The sequence below is a fragment of the Hemibagrus wyckioides genome, linkage group LG27 (assembly GCF_019097595.1).
Source record: "Hemibagrus wyckioides isolate EC202008001 linkage group LG27, SWU_Hwy_1.0, whole genome shotgun sequence".
NCBI lineage: Eukaryota > Metazoa > Chordata > Actinopteri > Siluriformes > Bagridae > Hemibagrus > Hemibagrus wyckioides.
This window is the reverse complement of record NC_080736.1, coordinates 7,176,240-7,196,860: the sequence shown is the minus strand read 5'-3', so window position 1 is coordinate 7,196,860 and position 20,621 is coordinate 7,176,240. Positions and strand designations below refer to the sequence as shown.

Below are 20,621 nucleotides of genomic sequence, written 5' to 3'. Positions count from 1 at the left end.
CTTGATTACTGCAGGGGCGAGATCGTAAAACGCCATTGCTCACAACTACCAGATTGTTATTATTATTAATACATTAACGTGTGCTTTAATTACTTTCCATCTTCACCCACTGGAACAACTTAGCTGAGCAGGACTCAATCTGAATTTACTCCCCAGCAGGTTTGATCGGGGGTTTCCTGTAAAGAGTGATAAGCAAATACCTGTCCTTCACCACAACCTCATTACAGCTTGCGGTCCTGTTTGAGTATGTGCGTTTTTCCCCCATCAGTCCTTCAGCAGGCATTTTGTCCAGCGAGGTCATTGTTGAAGTTCTCTGATCCACACCACGCCATGGAAAAATACTGAGGAGACATGACCAAAATAAAGTAAACAGATGCAAAAGGTCTGTCTATGAGTGTGATGGCTGGTCAAGTGCCTTCATGTGCTCCTCCATGTCCTTGTTTTGGAATGAATATCTTAATATATCAATATTTCTTTTATTATTTCATACAATTAGAATAGGATGATTATGAGGAGGAGGAGGAGGATTTCTTCAGATAATTCTATTGAAATTTGATTTAATAATGCAATGAACGGACATTTTTAATTCTGTGTAACTGTGTGAGGATTAAATAAAGAACTAAATCGATGAAAATAAAATTTCATTATAATAGTTTTAGTCAGTTTAACCTTTAGTATATGATATAAAAAACATTTCCTTCACATGTAGATGATCTAAAACACTTTTTTAGAATTGCATAATGCATCATGTGTTGAGGCATTGTGTTATTAATAACAAATAAGTTAACATAAGCAAACATATCTTAATTTACCTTACTATAATTAGGCATACAAATAAAAAAAAATAAAAAATCTCAATTCCATTCACCATAAGGGACTTTTCTTAAAGGAAAATACCATTAGGTCACCCTGCATAAGTTTATTAGGATAATATCATCCCATGACAAATTTCCAACTACATTTCATTAATTATGTCGGCATGTTGTGCTTGTGTTATTTGCAGTAGGTATTTTACTAACTAATGGAAATGTTCTATACCTAATGGCAGTTCTTGTGTAGCTCAGTAAAAAGGAAAATGTTTTATTTATTCTTTTTCTTCTAAGGGTCATTATTTATATAGGCGTTGCAGAAGAGTACAAAAATAAATCAAACAGCCACCATCTTCAGGTGTTAAACTATAAAGGTTTATGTAAAAGCATTTTCCAAAGAAACATTTTATTACCTTATTATTATAATGAGTACCGTGTCGGATTAATTAGCCTACACCACTCGATGACGCTTCTTGATCATTATTTTCCGTGTCCTTTCCCAGTTCTGTAATCAGCACTTGGTGTTAGTAGTGCAAAACCCCTTCGTGCACGCGCATGCGCGTAATTGCCCCTGTCCAGTGCCCAGCGCTGGATAAATACCGCTTCGCGCTGAAGTCCGGAAGACACGCGCCTTCTCGGTGACGCGTTCACGCGTCCACAGAGTTAGATGGCATGTTTTCGACTAAGACTAACGGACCACGCCGAGGACGCTCTTTTGACTCCATTCACAAATATCACATAGAAAATCAACACAACTATGAGGTTAGTGGATTTTTCTTGTCTTTTTTCATATATATTAAAAAAAAAATATTGATCTACACAACCATTTAACAAACTGACCATCTACACATCTCGTCTTTAATAGACTATAGCAAGGGAGACTTATAAGTGAAGGTGATTAAAAGTTGTAATGTTAACGCAGTGGACAGAACTTAGACCTCTGATCAGATTGAGATCGCTGTCCACAACACAGTGCTGAACTCTCTCCCTCTTCTGTGTATGTACAGGGTTTGACGCTTTTACTTTTCCTGCTAAAATCTAGACGCTAGAAACGTTTACATGCACTCCTTCTTTTTTTTATTATTCATCATCATTACTTATTCATGTCAAGTTTCTCTACATTATTGTTCTTAAATTGAAAAAAAATCGGTTCACTGTAACAAATGTAAGAAATTCTTCAGTAAACAGACAGTTGTTGGGTTTTTTTTTTTTTTTTTTTTTTGCAATTCTTATACTATGTGCACCTTTAATATGAACTTAGCTTGATGATGAATTTAGAAAATGGAAGCAAAATTAATTAAAAAAAAAAAAAAGCGTTGAGATATTGTGAAATTCTTCAATCAGCTGAATGTAAACCACCTTATTCAACTTGTCTAAATGGAGTCCAGGTTCCAGGAAGAATGGTGGGATAACATGACAGAGATCAGAAACGAGTACCTGATATACTATGCATTGTAATATATTAACTGTGCCGTTTCTGCAAGATGGACATCGCTGAATTTTTAATCCTGGTCCTGCCATTATTAATACTTAGTAATAATAATAGTAAAATCCTGTAGTGTCAACTCAATGAATGTAACATTCTTTGATAGTAATTGAGTTGAGTAAAGCTAATAAATTATTGCGCATTAATGCTGCGTCATAACTGGATATTTGCATGTAATATTTGCATAGCATCACATACTGCATGCATTCAACCTTGCATTACTTCATGCCAAATGATTATAATTGTTCCAAATATTTGTTATATGTCAAAACTGTACATTCCTGTCTCATATTAAATCACTTATCATTTCTAATGATGGAATATTATTTAGAGTCAGACAGTTTCAAAATGAATAAATAAATAATGTAATGTAATTTAAACACTGAAGAAAAGCACAAAGAGTCGAAAAAGGTGTTAGTAAAGGGATGTAGCACGTTCATTTTATTATTCTCACAAATGTAAATGCATTATTGTTAAGAGATAGAAGCAAATGTTACTGTGCAGAACAGCGGCAACATAAACATCAGCCAGTGACATGTTGCATAATTTATGTAACGGTCCTGATATGTTTGTGTTTGGAGTTTCATAATTAATATCTTCTAATGTGAGGCTGTAACTGGGGAGAAAGTTAGACGCAACATTATTGCAACATTATCTAGTTGTCAGTGATATCTTATTTGAAACTGTATCTGTATTATGGTAATAAACTTTGTTACACTGTTGTGTCCTTTTGTTTAAAGATGAATAAATCCACATTTAATCATACTAATGAGAGCCAAGATGATTCCCTGTCCTCCAAAAAAGAACATGCAGCAATTGTCTTCTCTCTGAAGAATGAAGTTGGTAACCTCGTAAAGGCATTAAAACTTTTTCAGGTATGCGTAACTTAGCTAAGATCTGGTACTAGCTAAGTATACTAGATATTTTCTCTGAAAATAATTAACTTCAGCAACAAGAACAGTACAGTTTAGTGTCCTTTTTTTCTGAGCATGTGCAGTACATTTATTTACAATCCTTACTTGTGTAAGTGAAATAAATTGACAGTAAGACCTATATTCATCTAACATTCACAACCAGGAACACCATATCAGCCTTTTACACATCGAGTCCCGGAAGTCCAGGTGGCGTAACTCTGAGCTGGAGGTGTTGGTCAACTGTGACAGTGAGCAAGAGACTCTGAACAAAATCATTCAGCTGCTGAGAAAACAAACAAACATCATCACCATGGACTTACCGGACCAACAGAGCACACCTGATGAAAGTATAAGTCTTTTTCTTCTTTTTACACAAGCATTACGATATCATGATTTAACAGAGCTTCACAGTTTTACCTGTTGTTATTATTTCTAGCTATCTCAGAAGAGCCCTGGTTTCCCAGGAAGATCTCAGATCTTGACAAATCTGCCAACCGTGTTCTGATGTACGGTTCTGACCTGGATGCTGATCATCCTGTGAGTGTATTTTTCATTACAATTTTACTTTCTTTGTAACTTGCTGCATCAATTCCATTTTACCAGGAAGCCTTATTTGACGGATATATTTCTCTGATCTTGTTTCAGGGATTTAAAGACAGTGTCTACCGAAAGAGAAGGAGGTACTTTGCTGACCTTGCAATGAACTACAAACAGTAGGTTTTCCATATTTCTATATTGCTTTTCATAATCTGCTGTTCAAGAGTAACGAAGGTATATGTCACTCAGTCGTTTCTTCTGTTTCACATGCTTCCTTTATCCATACCTTACGTGAAGTGGAGACCCGATCCCACGTGTGGAATTCACAGAGGAGGAGGTGAAGACGTGGAGCGTGGTGTTCAGAGAGCTGAATAAGCTCTACCCTACACACGCCTGTAGAGAGTACCTGCGTAACCTGCCTCTGCTCACACAGCAGTGTGGCTACAGAGAAGACAACATCCCTCAGCTGGAGGACGTATCCCGCTTTCTCAAAGGTGAGACAGTAATTCCTTCATCATCAGTTCTGTAAAAGACTTTAGCTGAAGGATTGGAGTTTACAATACAATCATAAAAATTACAGTACAGACCATGGTTCTGTTGATTTATTAAATCTTAAATCTTGAAAAAACTTTATTATTCTATTACTTTTTATTATTTATTTTATTATTTATTTATTCATTATTTATTTAACAGCAGCTCAGAAAGTTGTTCAGGTTTCAGTTTATTAAGCCGGGGGGAAAAAATAGGCTTAATTAATGCCTAATATGATAACATTTCTATAGTAGCCAATCATTCAGAGAATGGTGAACACTACATAATCTAAAGCTAATAGTAAATGGGGGGAAAAAATGCATGTTACTATTTAACAAAGAAAACTGTTTAATCATCGGTACGGTAAAACTTTCTATAAGAAGATGACGGTTTATTTATGATGGTCACCAACCTTCTGCCATGGAAAAGTCTTCAATACAGAACAAGAACAAGACAGTTTCCAGGTTCTCTGTAATATGAAAAGCTTTTTTTTTGTGTGCGTTATTAATGATCATATTAATTCCAAGAGTTTTACTTTACGAAGATTGTGACAGACGGAATTGCGAGACACTTCACTCCCCTTTTTAGTCCATGATTAATTCCAAATCTCAGTCTCTGTGGAGTTTTGCATGTTCTCTTTACATCTACAAAACATGGGCTTCATCAAAGTGCACAAATATCTTCTTCTTCTGGGTCCTTCGGTTCCGTCCTACCTCCAAAATTATTCTAAACTGGTGACACTAAACTGTTCCTTGGTGTTAATGTAAGTGTACCATCTCTTTTCTGTGGGTGGGTGGAAGGAAGAAAGGAAGGAAGGAAGGAAGGAAGGAACAGGACAGTAGTGGTGTTTTGCTCGCCATCCTTTCTATATTAATGTCTGTTCTTTAATGTGCATAGACTCCTTTGTGGAAAGCACATTTTATTTTACTAAGAAAAGATAATGTTTATGTATACAGTATTACTTAAACAGTTCATCAATTTGTCCTTCCAGGGGATCTCTTAAAGGTGCTACTCTATGTTTCCCAATCAAATAGAAATATGAGAAATGTTGTTTTCCCCTATAACTGTACTTGACACATGAAATAAAACGTGTATATGTGTATAAAGACTATGTCATGTCTGTGTTCATGTTTTTTCAGAGCAAACAGGCTTCACAATTCGCCCAGTAGCTGGATATTTGTCACCCCGTGATTTCCTGGCAGGTTTGGCATTTCGCGTGTTCCACTGTACTCAGTACATTCGCCACAGTTCTCATCCACTCTACACACCTGAGCCGTGAGTATGACATCATACATCATACATCAACTCTCTGGCCTGGCAGTTTGTCCTTGATCTAAAACAACAAACACACCACCACCTGCTGCTTGTCTCTACAACATTCTCATCATGTCATCTCACCAACACAATAAACAGCTGTCAGTGTGCCTATTGTCTGGCCTGTTAGTGTATACTATCTCTTCACTTGAAATACCTTTTCTATTTATCATAGGTAGCATCATTTTAGGAAGCTCAAAAGACTTAATATTTTTTCTGTAATCTCATGTTTGTGCTTAAAGCTCAGCCTTGCCCTTCATCTAATACAATACTTTATATTTGGTGTGCTGTTTTGTGTTACAGGGACACATGTCATGAGTTGCTTGGTCATGTGCCCTTGCTGGCAGAACCAAGCTTTGCCCAGTTCTCTCAGGAGTTAGGCCTAGCTTCACTGGGGGCTTCTGATGATGCCGTACAGAAACTGGCAACCGTAAGTCTTCTGTTCCTCAGAGTTACAGTCATCTCAACATGTCACATAAACAAGTAGTCCTAGCATTGCGTGCTGGTGCAGCAGGTAAAGCATTTTTTGCTTTCTTTTCTGTATCCAATGTGTCCCTGATCATAATAAAGTGGTTACTGTGGATGAACAAATGCAGACAGAAATCTCAATAGTTGTGCAGGAACTAAAACATACTTCAGTGAAAAGTTACCGCAAAGTTCCTGCCACATAAAAAAAGTTCTAGAGGGTTGAGTACACAAATTCCTTCTATTAGATACTGCCAATGTTTTATTTATTACATTGTACAAGTGCAGTTGTTTCTAATATATGGACCTAATTTCATTCATCATTCATTCATCTTCATTAAACTCTTTATCCTGGTCAGGGCCCCCATTTTGGATTTGGAGCATATCCCAGGAATACTGGGCAGGAGTAAATCCTGGATGAAACTCCAGTCCATTCAAACACACTAATGCACTCATTCACACCTACGGGCAGTGTATCCAGTCCACCTATTGGCATGTTTTAGGAGGTGGGAAGAAACCCAGAAAAAGCCTATGTAAACACAGGTCAAATATATGAACTTCACAGAGACAGTAATCTGAGCTCAGGATTGAAGCTGGAGCTGTAAAGTGAAAACAATCTCTGTAAGTGAATATTGTCAATATAGAAATCTTGGATTTTGGATTAAACATCTTGGATGTTTAATTGCAGTGCTACTTCTTCACGGTGGAGTTTGGCTTATGTAAGCAGGACGGCCAGCTTCGAGCCTACGGGGCAGGTCTTCTCTCATCCATCAGTGAACTTCAGGTAGCTAACTAATACAAATTTACTGTATCTATTGTAGCTAGTGGAGATGCACACACTCATTATGTGTGTTAAGCTGTGTTAAGTGTCTTAATATGAAAATACAGTGTTATTGTTTAAACTTAGACAATAACAGTGAGCTTCTTTAACAGCACGCACTCTCAGGCGGTGCCAAAATCCTGCCTTTCGATCCCAAAGTGACATGCAGACAGGAGTGTCTCATCACCACCTTTCAGGAGGTCTACTTTATGTCTGAGAGCTTTGAGGAGGCTATGGTTAAAATGAGGTATGTTAATAATCTGTTCTTTTCTGTTATTTCCATAATCCTGAATGTAAATGTATCAAAAAGACTTGGATTTACCATTTAAACCAATTTTTCACTGGATCATCTAAGTAAGAATAAATATAAGATATACTGTAGATGCTGAGCTTTCATAACTTTAGCAGGAATGAGCAAAATGAACATTTAGAGATATTTTCTTAAGTGCAGTCAATGAATTTCAAATTGAATAAAACTTAATCCTTCTGCTGTATGATGCCAGTCATACAACATCATGGCAGATTACTTCTATACTTTTAATGCACTCTAGAAAGCTTATTTTCTTCACTTATTAATAGAACCAAATAGAATAAGTTTCTTGTTTATATATAAGATATACGCTTAGAGACAGTATATAACTGCACACATAAATGTTCATTTTAATATGACCATAATCCATTTTATAAATAAATGGATTTCTTCTTCTTATTGTTGTTTTATTATGCTAACACATCCACTGGTCAGACTCACGTAACATTTTTAAAGAATAACATTTGTGCTTATTTGCATAGTTTTATGAATATCTGTACTTGTCAAAGCCTGGCTGTGTGAAATGGCTATGTGAGAAATAAGGAGAAAAATGACTCATGGATAAACAGGATATTTTGAGACAATGACTGACAAACATCATATAACAGTCATTTTTTTTAACAGAATCCCAGGCAAACAATTAATGTCATCTATATATGGATCTTGTTTAAAGACATGGGCGCTCCAGAGATTCCATATGGAGAGAATAAACTCTAGAATCTGTGATTTAACGTCTACCTGTTCATAAATATAGTGTTGGGTTAAAAGTTCATATTAATATTAATAATTCGCCTATTTATTTTCCATTTTAATTAATCACTTTCCCTCCATAGGGAATTTGCCAAGACCATCAGGCGTCCGTTCACTGTGCGCTACAACCCGTACACACAAAGTGTGTGTGTGCTGAGGGACATGCCCAGCATTAACAGCGTGGTTGAGGAGCTCCGACATGAACTGGACATAGTGGGAGACGCACTCCAAAGGCTCCACAAACGCATGGGAGTCTAACACCACAATGCACCCGGTCCTGGGGGAAGCCACAGCAAGGCGGAGTTTAGTGAGCTCAGAGGGGTTGAATTCAACCTTCTCTGCAGTGTGATGGAGTGCAATCTGAGATCACTGGCTTAAATCTTGTCAATTATCTTTCACACTGCAACTGCAAACCATTTAATCACTATCACGTTTAAGATGTATATGTCAGATCCTGTTTTCTCCACTGAAAAAAATCAGTGCTGATTGAATGCCAGCACTACACACTTCACTGATTATAAAGAGACTTCAGTAAATGGTGTACACTTGTCCCGATCGATTAATGATCGAATCTGATCGAGTTTGATGTCCTAATTAATCAAACACAAAACTGATCAAAGCCTAGAGAGAATACATTTAAGCCTCACACATACATCGTCTGGGTGGATTATTTAAATGAAAGTTTATTTAAAAGACAAAAGTCTTTTTAAATGGTATATTATTGTAATTATATAGAGACGCTTTGTTGCTTGTTCTCATTGCTGTAGTGTATGAGTTACAAAGAATATTATTTCATTATATGTGTGTGTGTGTGTGTGTGTGTGTGTGAGAGAGAGAGAGAGAGAGAGAGCCCTTGCATAATGAATCCATTCTCATGTATTGGTGAATATTAATTCCTAACTATGATGTCAGTTATCCTTGTGGTCTGCTGAAGTTCTATGTAAACAGTACAGAACAGGAAAAGACTGACATAGCAGGTAGTAATTCAATGTAGAGCATCATATCAAGTAAAATGTTTAGAAATAAAGCAAAAAATGACCTTTGACTTGTCTTTGATCGTTCTTAAGTAGGCTTGACATTAAGCTGAAGCTTGTTATATGGTATATAAACGTGATAAAGAAGGAAAAGACAGCGGTGAGGGAGTTGGACTTGAAGCAAACAAACTGTTAACCAAAGTGAAAATAGTTGATGTCAAAATAAAAAAAAGTAAAAGCATGAAATACATATGTTTATGCAAGTCTATCAATCAATCAGGCGTATTTTCTCATTTAAAATGTAATCAAATCATATAAGAGTTTCATAATGGTATTATGCTGAGAAATATACAAAGAAAATTCACACTGATGCATGACAGGCCAATGATCCACAATCCCAACGATCTATGATTTATTAAATGCTAGCTGTGAATGACAGACATTACTGGAGGAACATGTTTGCACACCAAACCCTGTTGTTCCTTTCAGCATCTCTGGTAACTGATTAACAAAAGAATTGTCGAGAACTACCAAGAAAAACAAGGATACATGTTGACATGGCTTTTCAAACCCTTAGCCCCATAAGATGGTCTATTTCAATTGATCATGCAGTTTATTTATTTCATTTTAGCTCAACATTCATGTCTCCAGCACCATCCAATACATGGCACTATCCATACTCATGCAAAACGCACAAACTCTCTCTCTCTCTCACACACACACACACACACAAAGCACTAGATGGCACAAATAGTTTGTTAGCCTGAACCCAAAATCCTCCTGCAACATTCACTAGAAGTAGACTAGGCTGCACAGTTGCACTACCATTTTGACCGCCAGATGGCGCTAGGGCTCCGTGTGTTAACTCTGACAGCTTTTCTTAAGGATGTGTGTGTGTGTGTGTGTGTGTGTGTGTGATTTGATACTGTACGCCCAATCTAGGCTGTCTCTTCACAGCTCTCACTTGAAGTACAAACAAATTCATAAATGTGGCTTCATTATGCAATGATTTTATCATTTTGTTGACATTGTTGTTTGTTTTTTTAGTGTTTGTCCAGGTGCACTGTGGGAAGAATGCAGTGTGTCCAGTTCTACATTTGACCTGTCCGTTTTTCTTTTCTTTTCTTTTCTTTTCTTTTCTTAATGAGCTCAAAGTGAATAACAGGCAAAATGGATAAACTGAAAATGTTAAAAAATTAAATAATAATAAAAAAAACAAGTATAGCTTATTATGTTTAGAAATTATAATGACAGGGTAGACACCTAGTATTGTGTTATAGTTTGAACCAGCGTTTGCATTGCTGCTTGTTGAACATGTATTTTATGTAGTATATTATAAATGAAACTTAAAGAAAAAAAAATAACACTTAAATTTTACATATAGTTTTTGAAAGCATTTGAAAGTTTTTATTCCAAATAATAGAGAACAGAAAATAAATTTTGATAATGCATACATTCACCATTACCATATGACTATTCCATATGTATTCAAATACACTATATTGCCAAAAGTATTCGCTCACCTGCCTTGACTCGCATATGAACTTAAGTGACATCCCATTCCTAATCCATAGGGTTCAATATGACGTCGGTCCACCCTTTGCAGCTATAACAGCTTCAACTCTTCTGGGAAGGCTGTCCACAAGGTTTAGGAGTGTGTTTATGGGAATTTTTGACCATTCTTCCAGAAGCGCATTTGTGAGGTCAGACACTGATGTTGGACGAGAAGGCCTGGCTCTCAGTCTCCGCTCTAATTCATCCCAAAGGTGTTCTATCGGGTTGAGGTCAGGACTCTGTGCAGGCCAGTCAAGTTCATCCACACCAGACTCTGTCATCCATGTCTTTATGGACCTTGCTTTGTGCACTGGTGCACAGTCATGTTGGAAGAGGAAGGGGCCAGCTCCAAACTGTTCCCACAAAGTTGGGAGCATGGAATTGTCCAAAATGTCTTGGTATGCTGAAGCATTCAGAGTTCCTTTCACTGGAACTAAGGGGCCAAGCCCAGCTCCTGAAAAACAACCCCACACCATAATCCCCCCTCCACCAAACTTTACACTTGGCACAATGCAGTCAGACAAGTACCGTTCTCCTGGCAACCGCCAAACCCAGACTCGTCCATCAGATTGCCAGATGGAGAAGCGCGATTCATCACTCCAGAGAACGCGTCTCCACTGCTCTAGAGTCCAGTGGCGGCGTGCTTTACACCACTGCATCCGAAGCTTTGCATTGCACTTGGTGATGTATGGCTTGGATGCAGCTGCTCGGCCATGGAAACCCATTCCATGAAGCTCTCTGCGCACTGTTCTTGAGCTAATCTGAAGGCCACATGAAGTTTGGAGGTCTGTAGCGATTGACTCTGCAGAAAGTTGGCGACCTCTTCGCACTATGCACCTCAGCATCCGCTGACCCCGCTCCGTCAGTTTACGTGGCCTACCACTTCGTGGCTGAGTTGCTGTCGTTCCCAAACACTTCCACGTTCTTATAATACAGCTGACAGTTGACTGTGGAATATTTAGGGGCGAGGAAATTTCACGACTGGATTTGTTGCACAGGTGGCATCCTATCACAGTTCCACACTGGAATTCACTGAGCTCCTGAGAGCGACCCATTCTTTCACAAATGTTTGTAAAAACAGTCTGCATGCCTAGGTGCTTGATTTTATTACCTGTGGCCATGGAAGTGATTGGAACACCTGATTCTGATTATTTGGATGGGTGAGCGAATACTTTTGGCAATATAGTGTATGTGCAGTGTCAGTGGTTTTAATGTAACAGACAGCGCAGTGGCTTAGTGGTTAGCACTGTTGCCTCACAGCAAGAAGGTCCTGGGTTCAAATCCTGGATTCGAATCCTGGATTTGAACAGGTAGGGGCCTTTCTGTGTGGAGTTCGCATGTTCTCCCTGTGGGTGTGCTCCGGTTTCCTCCCACAGTCCAAAAACATGTACATTAGGTTGATTGGTAATTCTAAATCACTCATAGGAGTGAGTGTGTGGTTGTCTGTCTATATGTGGCCCTGCGATGAACTGGTGACCTGTCCAGGGTGTACCCCTGCCTTTCGCCCAGTGTGTGCTGGGATAGGCTCCAGCAGATCCCCGTAACCCTAATTAGGAATAAAGTGGGTATAGATGATGGATGGATGTTACCCCCTAGTATTTATTAATTTTGGAATTTAGCTAAAAGTTCATGATTTTAGCTAATTAGTGACCAGGCTAAGAGATTATGTATTGAAAATGTAATGACAATTGGCCATGAACTAATTCTGCTAGGATAGTAAACAATTCTTTACTGATAAATTAGTGAGTTAAGCATGATTATGATTATATACAGTTCCATGCATGCTTTTTTAATTAAATGGATATTTTAAAAGGTGTTTTTAGTTAAAATTACATACTACAAAAGTATCATTCTCTTGCCAATTCCCCTGCAAACCATATAGCTATATTTAGCACACTAGTAACTCATATGCCATATGTCATATGCCTCTGAAGTCATGTCATGCTGTACTTTGTATCATGCACATATTAGAAGCTAGAGGTTAAACCAGAGCAAATTTAAGATTTGTTGTTGCACTCAAAGCATTGACTCAATAACAGAAAAATCTTAAGATACAAATATGACTAAAGCAAAACTTTGGGGATTTCTGAGAGGAAAAAAAAGTGTGTGTGTGTGTGTGTGTGTGTGTGTGTGTGTAATATCCGGTTCAACATCTATCAATGGAGAGTCCTCCCTGGTGTGCAGTGCTCTACATGTTAAATTATTCTGGTAAATTAGTGTCCAGGAAATGTAGGAAAAATATTAGCTAAGGCAAACAAACAACAGTTTTATATATATATAAATTCTTGAATGTTAACTAACTTGACACAGTGATGGTTATTATGCTCATCTCATGCTTGCTGCCATGTCATAAAGCTTTGATTTGTTTGTAGGCTCTGAACTCCCTGAAGCTGTCTACTGATTAAAAGTCACTGTATGATATAATACAAATATGTGATTATAGTGAAATGTAGTAGTATGAGCCTAAATCTTTTGCCTGGTGCTCAGCAACGGTACCAGACAAGCTAATGCTCGATAAAGTATTTCTATTCACAACACTGCTGTCTCCTACTAAGGAGACTATGATGATGACAGCAGATAATTGCATATTGCTCATCATAATGTGAATGCTTGAATATTCTTTCAATATGTACTGACTAGCAGCTGTCAGGGAGCACATTCATTGTTCCAAAATGCAAACTCCTAATCATAATTATGTATATTTACATGTGAGTCAATGCACAAGCCATGAATTGTGTTGCTTTAACACACACCACTGCCTTAAGTGTTTATGGGGCTTGTCTGTTTTTATGAGTTCCCTGCAGTGGATGACTTCTTGTTGAATCTTGTTGTGGACAGTTCGTCAGGGTGATTGATGTGACTTTTTTCCAATACAGGAACCTTTTCAGAAACCTAGTAAGTTTCAGAAAGCATGCCATGTATCAAACCTGTGCCATACTGTAGTTCCAGGATGTTTGTAGTTCCTGCTCTAATTCCTCTCTTTCTGTAGAACAGAGGCTTTTTGGATGCTTGATGCTAAAATGAAAACTGCAGATTGGAAAAATACACACTTTATGAAATAAACAGCTCCCTATTTTCTCTCAAATTTGTTCACCGGACACTCCTTTATCATATGATACCAACCAAAAGTGTGAAGGGTAGCACATGCTTCCTTTGAGACACATGAAGCAAAGAAAATGCATCATTTTTAATTGTTGAACATCTTGTGTCACAGGGCAGCAGAAAGCCCTCAGCTGCATTCTAGCTTATACATGAACTTACAGACACCCATGAGAAATCCTTCCTCCCACCCTGAGGGCATAGCCAATTTTTCTCCCTTGGCTTCCAGCCATGGATGGCTATGGAATTACAAGGATTCAATCATGTGATCCCCACAATAATAAGGCAAATGCCTTTCTGCTGCACCACTTTGGAGCTGGATTACAAATCCTTTTATCGGCCATTTTAAAATAAACAGGTCACTGATATTTCAGAGCAAGCTAAAAGATTACCAGAGATTATAATGGGAAACTGGATTGACCATGATGTATGGGACCTCATTTTAGAGTTGTGTAGGTCTTGTTCAGGTATTTCTGTAACTCTTTGTGTTCATCTCCTAGAAAGCAACATCTTGGCCTGATGTTTAAGAATGCACATAAACATCAGATCCTCCAGGCATAAGGTGATGTATGTTGCACCTTCTGCTACCAGGGATGGTCTCACATCGAAACGTCTCCAAAACAGCTTATGCCCAAGGCTCATCCTTGCTAGAGAGCAAAAAAATCTCATTGGAACACTACTGATACGTATCTAAGAACTGCTGCTTTAATCATAAAAACTGTCATATGCTTATTACAGGACACCAATTCACAATATATTCATACTTATATCCTTTCAACACATGTAGTACTGTTTGTATTTGTATTATGCACATGTATCCATACCCCTAACCCCCAACCCCTAACCTTAACCCTAGATATTTTCATTTCATTTCATTGTCTGTACCGCTTATCCGATCTATCCTCGGGTCACTAGTCACAGGGAGCCTGTGATCTCAGGCGTCATCGGGCATCAAGGCAGGATACACCCTGGATGAATTGCCAACCCATCGCAGGGCACACACACTCACTCATTCACACACAATGGGCAATTTAGAGACTCCAATCAGCCTAGAAGCATGTCTTTGGACTGTGGGAGGAAACCGGAGCACCCGGAGGAAACCCACCAAGCATGGGGAGAACATGCAAACTCCACACACACAGTGAGTGGGAGCGAGACTTGAACCCAGGATTCTGGAGGTGTGAGGCGAAGGTGCTAACCACCTAGATATTTCTAATTTAAAAATCATCTGTTAAAGAACTGATTCCATTTTGAGTCTGGTTCCTCTTTCTCCTCAGGTAGATTTTCTTTGAGTAGACTCTAGCTTGCTCACTGGGGCACTAAGTCTACTTTCTGTAAAGCTGTTTTGTCACAATGTCTATTTGAGTTGAATTGAATTGATCCACTAACAGGAAATGGGTGGTTAAAGATCACTTTAGAGTTCTGAAGCAGAAAGCAAGCTAAGGGCTTAGCTTAGCTCGGGTACTGAAGATCACTGAAGCTGAAAGAGTTATCAAATGTGGACTGGAAGGAGAGAGACATCAGACTCCACCAGAAAGCAATGGCAAACAGGGGGTAATGAATGTTAGCTGCTGTCTAGCTAGTACAATAGTGGCAGTGATGATGTTATAATCAAGGATAGTAGTCCTTTCAGGATATATAGGCATTAAGGTGCACTCTTAAATTGCAGGTGTTCATATTATCTCAACAGTTGAAGGGAGTGCTGTTCAATGAGGCTGATGTTAAGTGGATAGCACTTACATGCCCCAGGGGAGAACCTACAGACTAAAAAGCTGGCTAAAATCAATGTGACCTGAAGGCCATGCTCACTAGAAAGCTTGATGGCTTCATGTATGATACATTTCCTGTTCAGTGCTTTTACATTCATCTGACCTTTTCAGATTTTCCACCTGCTATGTCAGACAAGTTAGATTGATTTGCCTTATGCAACACTTATTCAAGCACCAAGTATTTAGATACTAATACACAGATACTCATACTTGCTTCATATCAACAAGTACAAGTATTTATCCAACCACAGCATGCAAAGCAGATCAACAGCATTGAGCTACATGTGTGTTGTACATGCTTCCTGAAAATGCTTGGCCTTTCTCAGTCATGGAAACACTCCAAAACCCCTGGGAGACTGCAGGTCAGGCAGCTGAAGAGACAGGAGAACCAGTTCAATTTACTGCTTCATCACTGCTGCCCTAATGAGCTTCCCCCATCCCCCTTACTCCCATTTTCTACTGAGTGTCAGTTATGGATGTTCTGCAAAGCCTCTGTACTCAGGTTTCCTGATCATACATTATATATTAATGTGGGTCAGTTGACTATTGACCAGGTGCACCCCTGTCCGGATGATGCTGAGTTGGTTGAGTGTCATCCAATTACTCTCACAATTATTTTATGTTAGACATTTAGTGGACCACAAGACTGTAACAACCTAGTATCTCCATTTTGTAAACAGTAGAAAATGATATGTACACGAATGTTTGGGTAATATATCAAAACCACTGGCTATAGTCAATTATACGTGAGCAAAAGTGTTTAAAAGTAAAAATTCACTCATTTAAAAAAACATTTTAGACAGGGTTTTTCATCATAGTCAGCTGAAGACATGATCATTTGTATGAATTGATAAAATCTATTCATTCTATTTTATTTAAATTTACCAACAGCCACAAAGATCATTACAGAAATCTGGATATAGATTTAGATCCCTAATGAGCAAGCCAGAGGTGACAGGGACGAGGAAAAGCTACCGCAGATGACGTAAGGAAGAAACCTTGAGAGGAACCCATCCTCTCCTGGGTGACACCAGATACTGCGATTATGAGTCATTACTCTCCCACAACTGTAAGTCACACAGTACTAAGTGTCTTGAAAGGATCTTCACGAAAAGCATTTGGACCTTTTATGATTTCAGTAGAGATTTCAGTAGAGTAACTTCAAAATCTAACGTATTCAAATGAAGTTATCTACTGCAGAATGGATCAAATTTGAGCATCAACTGTATTGCTGTGTCTTAGGTTGATTATTTTGTTGTATCCATTAAAATTAGCATGTACAAGACAGTGGTGAGACCGGCCATGCTGTATGGTTTGGAGGCAGTGTCACTGAGACAGAGACAGGAGTCAGAGCTGGAGGTAGCAGAGCTGAAGATGTTGAGGTTCTCTTTGGGAGTGACAAGGTTGGACAGGATTAGGAACGAGTACATCAGAGGGACGTTTGGGGGACAGAGTTAGGAAGGACAGATTAAGATGGTTTGGACATGTTCAGAGGAGGGAGAGTGAGTATATTGGTAGGAGAATGTTGGACATGGAGCTGCCAGGCAGGAGGCAAAGAGGAAGGCCAAAGAGCAGGTATATGGATGTAATAAATGAGGATATGAAGCTAGTGGGTGCAAGTGTTAAGAATGCAATAGATAGGGATAGGTGGAGAGAGATGATTCACTGTGGCGTCCCCTGAAGGGAAAAGCCGAAAGAAGAAGAAGATCCATTAAAATTAGCATACACTTCATTGGATCTTTTAAATAATAATAGAAATTGTAGTCAGTCAAAAGGAGCAAAATAATACTGCCAGAGTCAGCAGACTTGTACTTAGAATGTTTGAATGAAAACTTAAGAAATAAAACATATCGATGTTCTTATGGAAATGCAATTGGGTAAGAGCACAAGCATTAATGTTTAATTATACTCAGGTATAATTTCAAGTCACCTCAAATTATATTTACGGTAAATACAATAATCATTTTTTAATTACCTGAAGTAAGTACTAAGTACTTTCGATCTCTGCTTTCGTAATATGTTTACTTATTCAAACAAAATGGACTATATAAAACTTCCATTTGTATAAATGGCTCTGTATGGCATTTATGCGTTTATGATCTCATACAGATGGTCTTATACAAAACAAATTACAAATGGGTTTTGTTTTCTACCTGAAAATCGTAAAAGTAACCATGTACCCCTGCATACATGTGCATACATTTTTGCTTTTTGAATATAAATTGGTCATTCCTCTTTTTTAGGACTTTTTTTGAATAAATTACTATTCAATAATGGGAATTTTTAATGTCATATTGATTGTAAATCAAATGTATTGCACTGCAGTAAAATACACATTCTCAAACACATTCCTCTACATGGATAGATAGATAGATAGATAGATAGATAGATAGATAGATAGATAGATAGATAGATAGATAGATAGATAGATAGATAGATAGATAGATAGATAGATAGATAGATAGATAGATAGATAGATAGATAGACAGTTGCTCCACTTAAATTCCTTATCTCTTTCTAACTGATGCACTGTCTCCCCAGTTTCCTCCAATGTGGTGTCATCCCTTTATCCCACGCATCCTCATTCCAGAGCTCCTCCATCTCCATTGCCACTATGCCAACCCACTTAAGCGATTGTGAAGGCTTAATTGCTGTGCATTAAAATTTCAGGGCCGGCTGTTCCATCCTGGGCCGCTGGCATGACAGCTAGGGAAGATGAAGTGACTGCATGAAAATCACAAGGCACTGAGCACAGGGTGCACACATGCAGTGGCTTTAGGAGTCACTATTTCCAAAAAAGTCTTCGTTCTCAAACTTGACGTAGCAAAAGGATTGGGAAAGCTTCTGCTTATGTTACATATTTTTAAAAACCTGCTACTGAAGAAAATGTGTTGCAGTACACGGTAATGCTGTTTGGCCACATGAATATTCCCCGTCTGCCTTATTTCTGATGCTATGCTAGTATTGTGTATTTGATAGTCACTGATTTCTATTTCTAGCAATTGCCCTTAGATTGTGTTGCCTCACTGGTGACTGTTAGTCCCAACATGTTTACATTAGTAAAGGTGAAAAGACTGAAAGATTATTATAAATTGTCAATCTATATGCAGTAACATCATCAAAATAAAGTAGCATGAATGGAATTTCCTCAATTCTGAGGAAGAGAGTGAAAAAAGTGAGTTATGGGATAAAGAGTTATAGGAAAAAGTGGAAGACATGAAACAAGACTGTTGTTTACTTCATCTTTGCTGTCTGGTATAAATAAATTATTCAAATATTGTATTGCTTGTTGTAACTGCCCTGTTTGTTATTTTTCACATAGAAATTCATGAAACAATGAAATAAAGGAACCACTCACTTTAGTCATAGACTTGGACTGTCCTCAACTCTATTTACACTTCTTCATGTTCTTAAGCCAAATAGACAATTATGATAAACTGATCTATAAAAATTGAAAAAATAATATAGAAATAAGATCTCTCATCATACAAAGTTAGTGTATTTTTTATACCATATTTATGGGGTACACACTTCTTCTTCTTCTTCTTCTTCTTCTTCTTCTTCTGTGTGTCTGTGTCTATAGTGTTGTCTTTTCCAAGTTGTCTGTCTGCACTTGTTTTAAGTTATATCCCTGTATCAGTCCATTTTTCCCACTTATTCCAGCCTAACAAGTTTCATCATATTGTCACATCTTTCACCATGTTGTTTGCATCACAGCAAGTAACTATAACCCAGACTGTGTCCATGTACATGAACAAAAGGGAAATGTACAGCCCATGTGTCTTCTTGTTAGACTTGGGGAGATGTTAGGGAGAAGTATACCCACCCTTATGCTGTAAGTCAGTGTATCCAAAGTTGTTAGGGCCTCCCAGGTCTGTACCAAGCGGGAACAGTGAATACTTTATACGGCTTTGCTAAAAGCTGGGAAGAAACAAAAATGTGGACTGTCTCAAGGGGTTTGAGGACTGGGCTGTGAAATACTGCAGTAGCTGTGTACCTGAGCTCAGATGCATGTATATCTCCTATCTCTCTCTCTCTCTCATTGACAGCTCAGGGGTTTTCCTGCATCCAGTGTATGCAGCAGTTGTGCAAGTTTCTTCTCATCTCTCTCTTGATCCATAGACTTCACTTTAAATCTTTATATATCATGTATCTTTATATCATTGGCTTTCTTCTCTTTTTCTCCTGCCCTATTAGTTACGCTTAACCGATGATGCTGTGCTGTGTATCACACGCGAATATAGCCTGTGAAAGGGTTAATATGAGGAGAAGCGTGTATGTAGAACATGTTGCCATGGCGTTGTTAGTGCTGCGGATGTAAAATGCAGTGCTGTACTGCTAAAGCCAAGGAGAGACTAGAGAGTTTTAGATTTAGGGGTGTGGGTGTTTGTTTCTTTATCTAGATAGCCATTCTAGAGAGATTTGTAAACGTATCGTGTGTGTGTGTCGGTGTCGGTGTCGGCATGGAGGGAGATATTTTCTTTGTTACCATAGCAACAGAATGAATCAGGTAAATTCAGAAAGCACCGCAAGGCTTACATAACCATGAGACGGAGAGTAAAAAAAGGTCTCTGGACTTTGATGATATGTGAATTACTATTACAAATGAAGCTTTTGTGAAGCCACTCACTCACACTCTCTCACACACACACACACATACACACACACACAAACAAAGTGATTCACGTCCCTTACATATAGCTAACAATTGTTTCAAGATTTTTGGAAGGTTTTTTGGCTTTTCATCATTAATTTTTAAAGCTCTTTTCAGATGGAATGAATTTTTTCCAATCCAATTTTTTCTTGTCCAATATCAGCATGTTATGTATTGTGTATTCCCATGCTTGGATAGATTATTGTAAAATGGCTTATTCTATGCAGACTTATATGCTTGCAAAGATTCTGCCATAAACTGTCACTAATTACAAGATTTCAAATCCGCCTATGGTCTGGAATTGACAAACAATAAACCATAAAATTTACAATCTTCATGAGAATTTTTAGTGTTTTCTTAGTTACTTTTTTCTACTTACATTACTTTCTACTTAACATTTCTTGTAAAATGTAAGCTCTGACACTTATTTGTTAAATATAGTCAGATGTCATCTAGGTCAAACATACCCTGATAGATCTTATTTCACATTAATAAGAAAGCTAGATCTTTCAAGCAAGACATGAGACAAGAGTATCAGCTCAAAAAACAAATAGAAGGAGAGCTCAAAATACTTGTAACGCATTTGTCAGTCATTTAAATCAATATCAGGGGGACTCTTGTGCCAAACTGTGGAG

General features: G+C 38.0%; 1 protein-coding gene across 1 annotated transcript; it reads left to right on the top strand.

The window, feature by feature from the left end:
* The first annotated feature begins 1,225 nt into the window (after window positions 1-1,225).
* On the top strand, window positions 1,226-8,477 carry tph1b (tryptophan hydroxylase 1b). The gene is made up of 11 exons (XM_058382157.1): window positions 1,226-1,571; window positions 3,036-3,170; window positions 3,373-3,556; window positions 3,646-3,746; window positions 3,855-3,922; window positions 4,044-4,240; window positions 5,417-5,552; window positions 5,895-6,021; window positions 6,745-6,840; window positions 6,990-7,123; window positions 8,020-8,477. The coding sequence occupies exons 1-11, from the start codon at window positions 1,482-1,484 to the stop codon at window positions 8,192-8,194; spliced, it is 1,443 nt and encodes a 480-aa protein (XP_058238140.1). The 5' UTR covers window positions 1,226-1,481; the 3' UTR covers window positions 8,195-8,477.
* The last annotated feature ends 12,144 nt before the right edge of the window (window positions 8,478-20,621 follow it).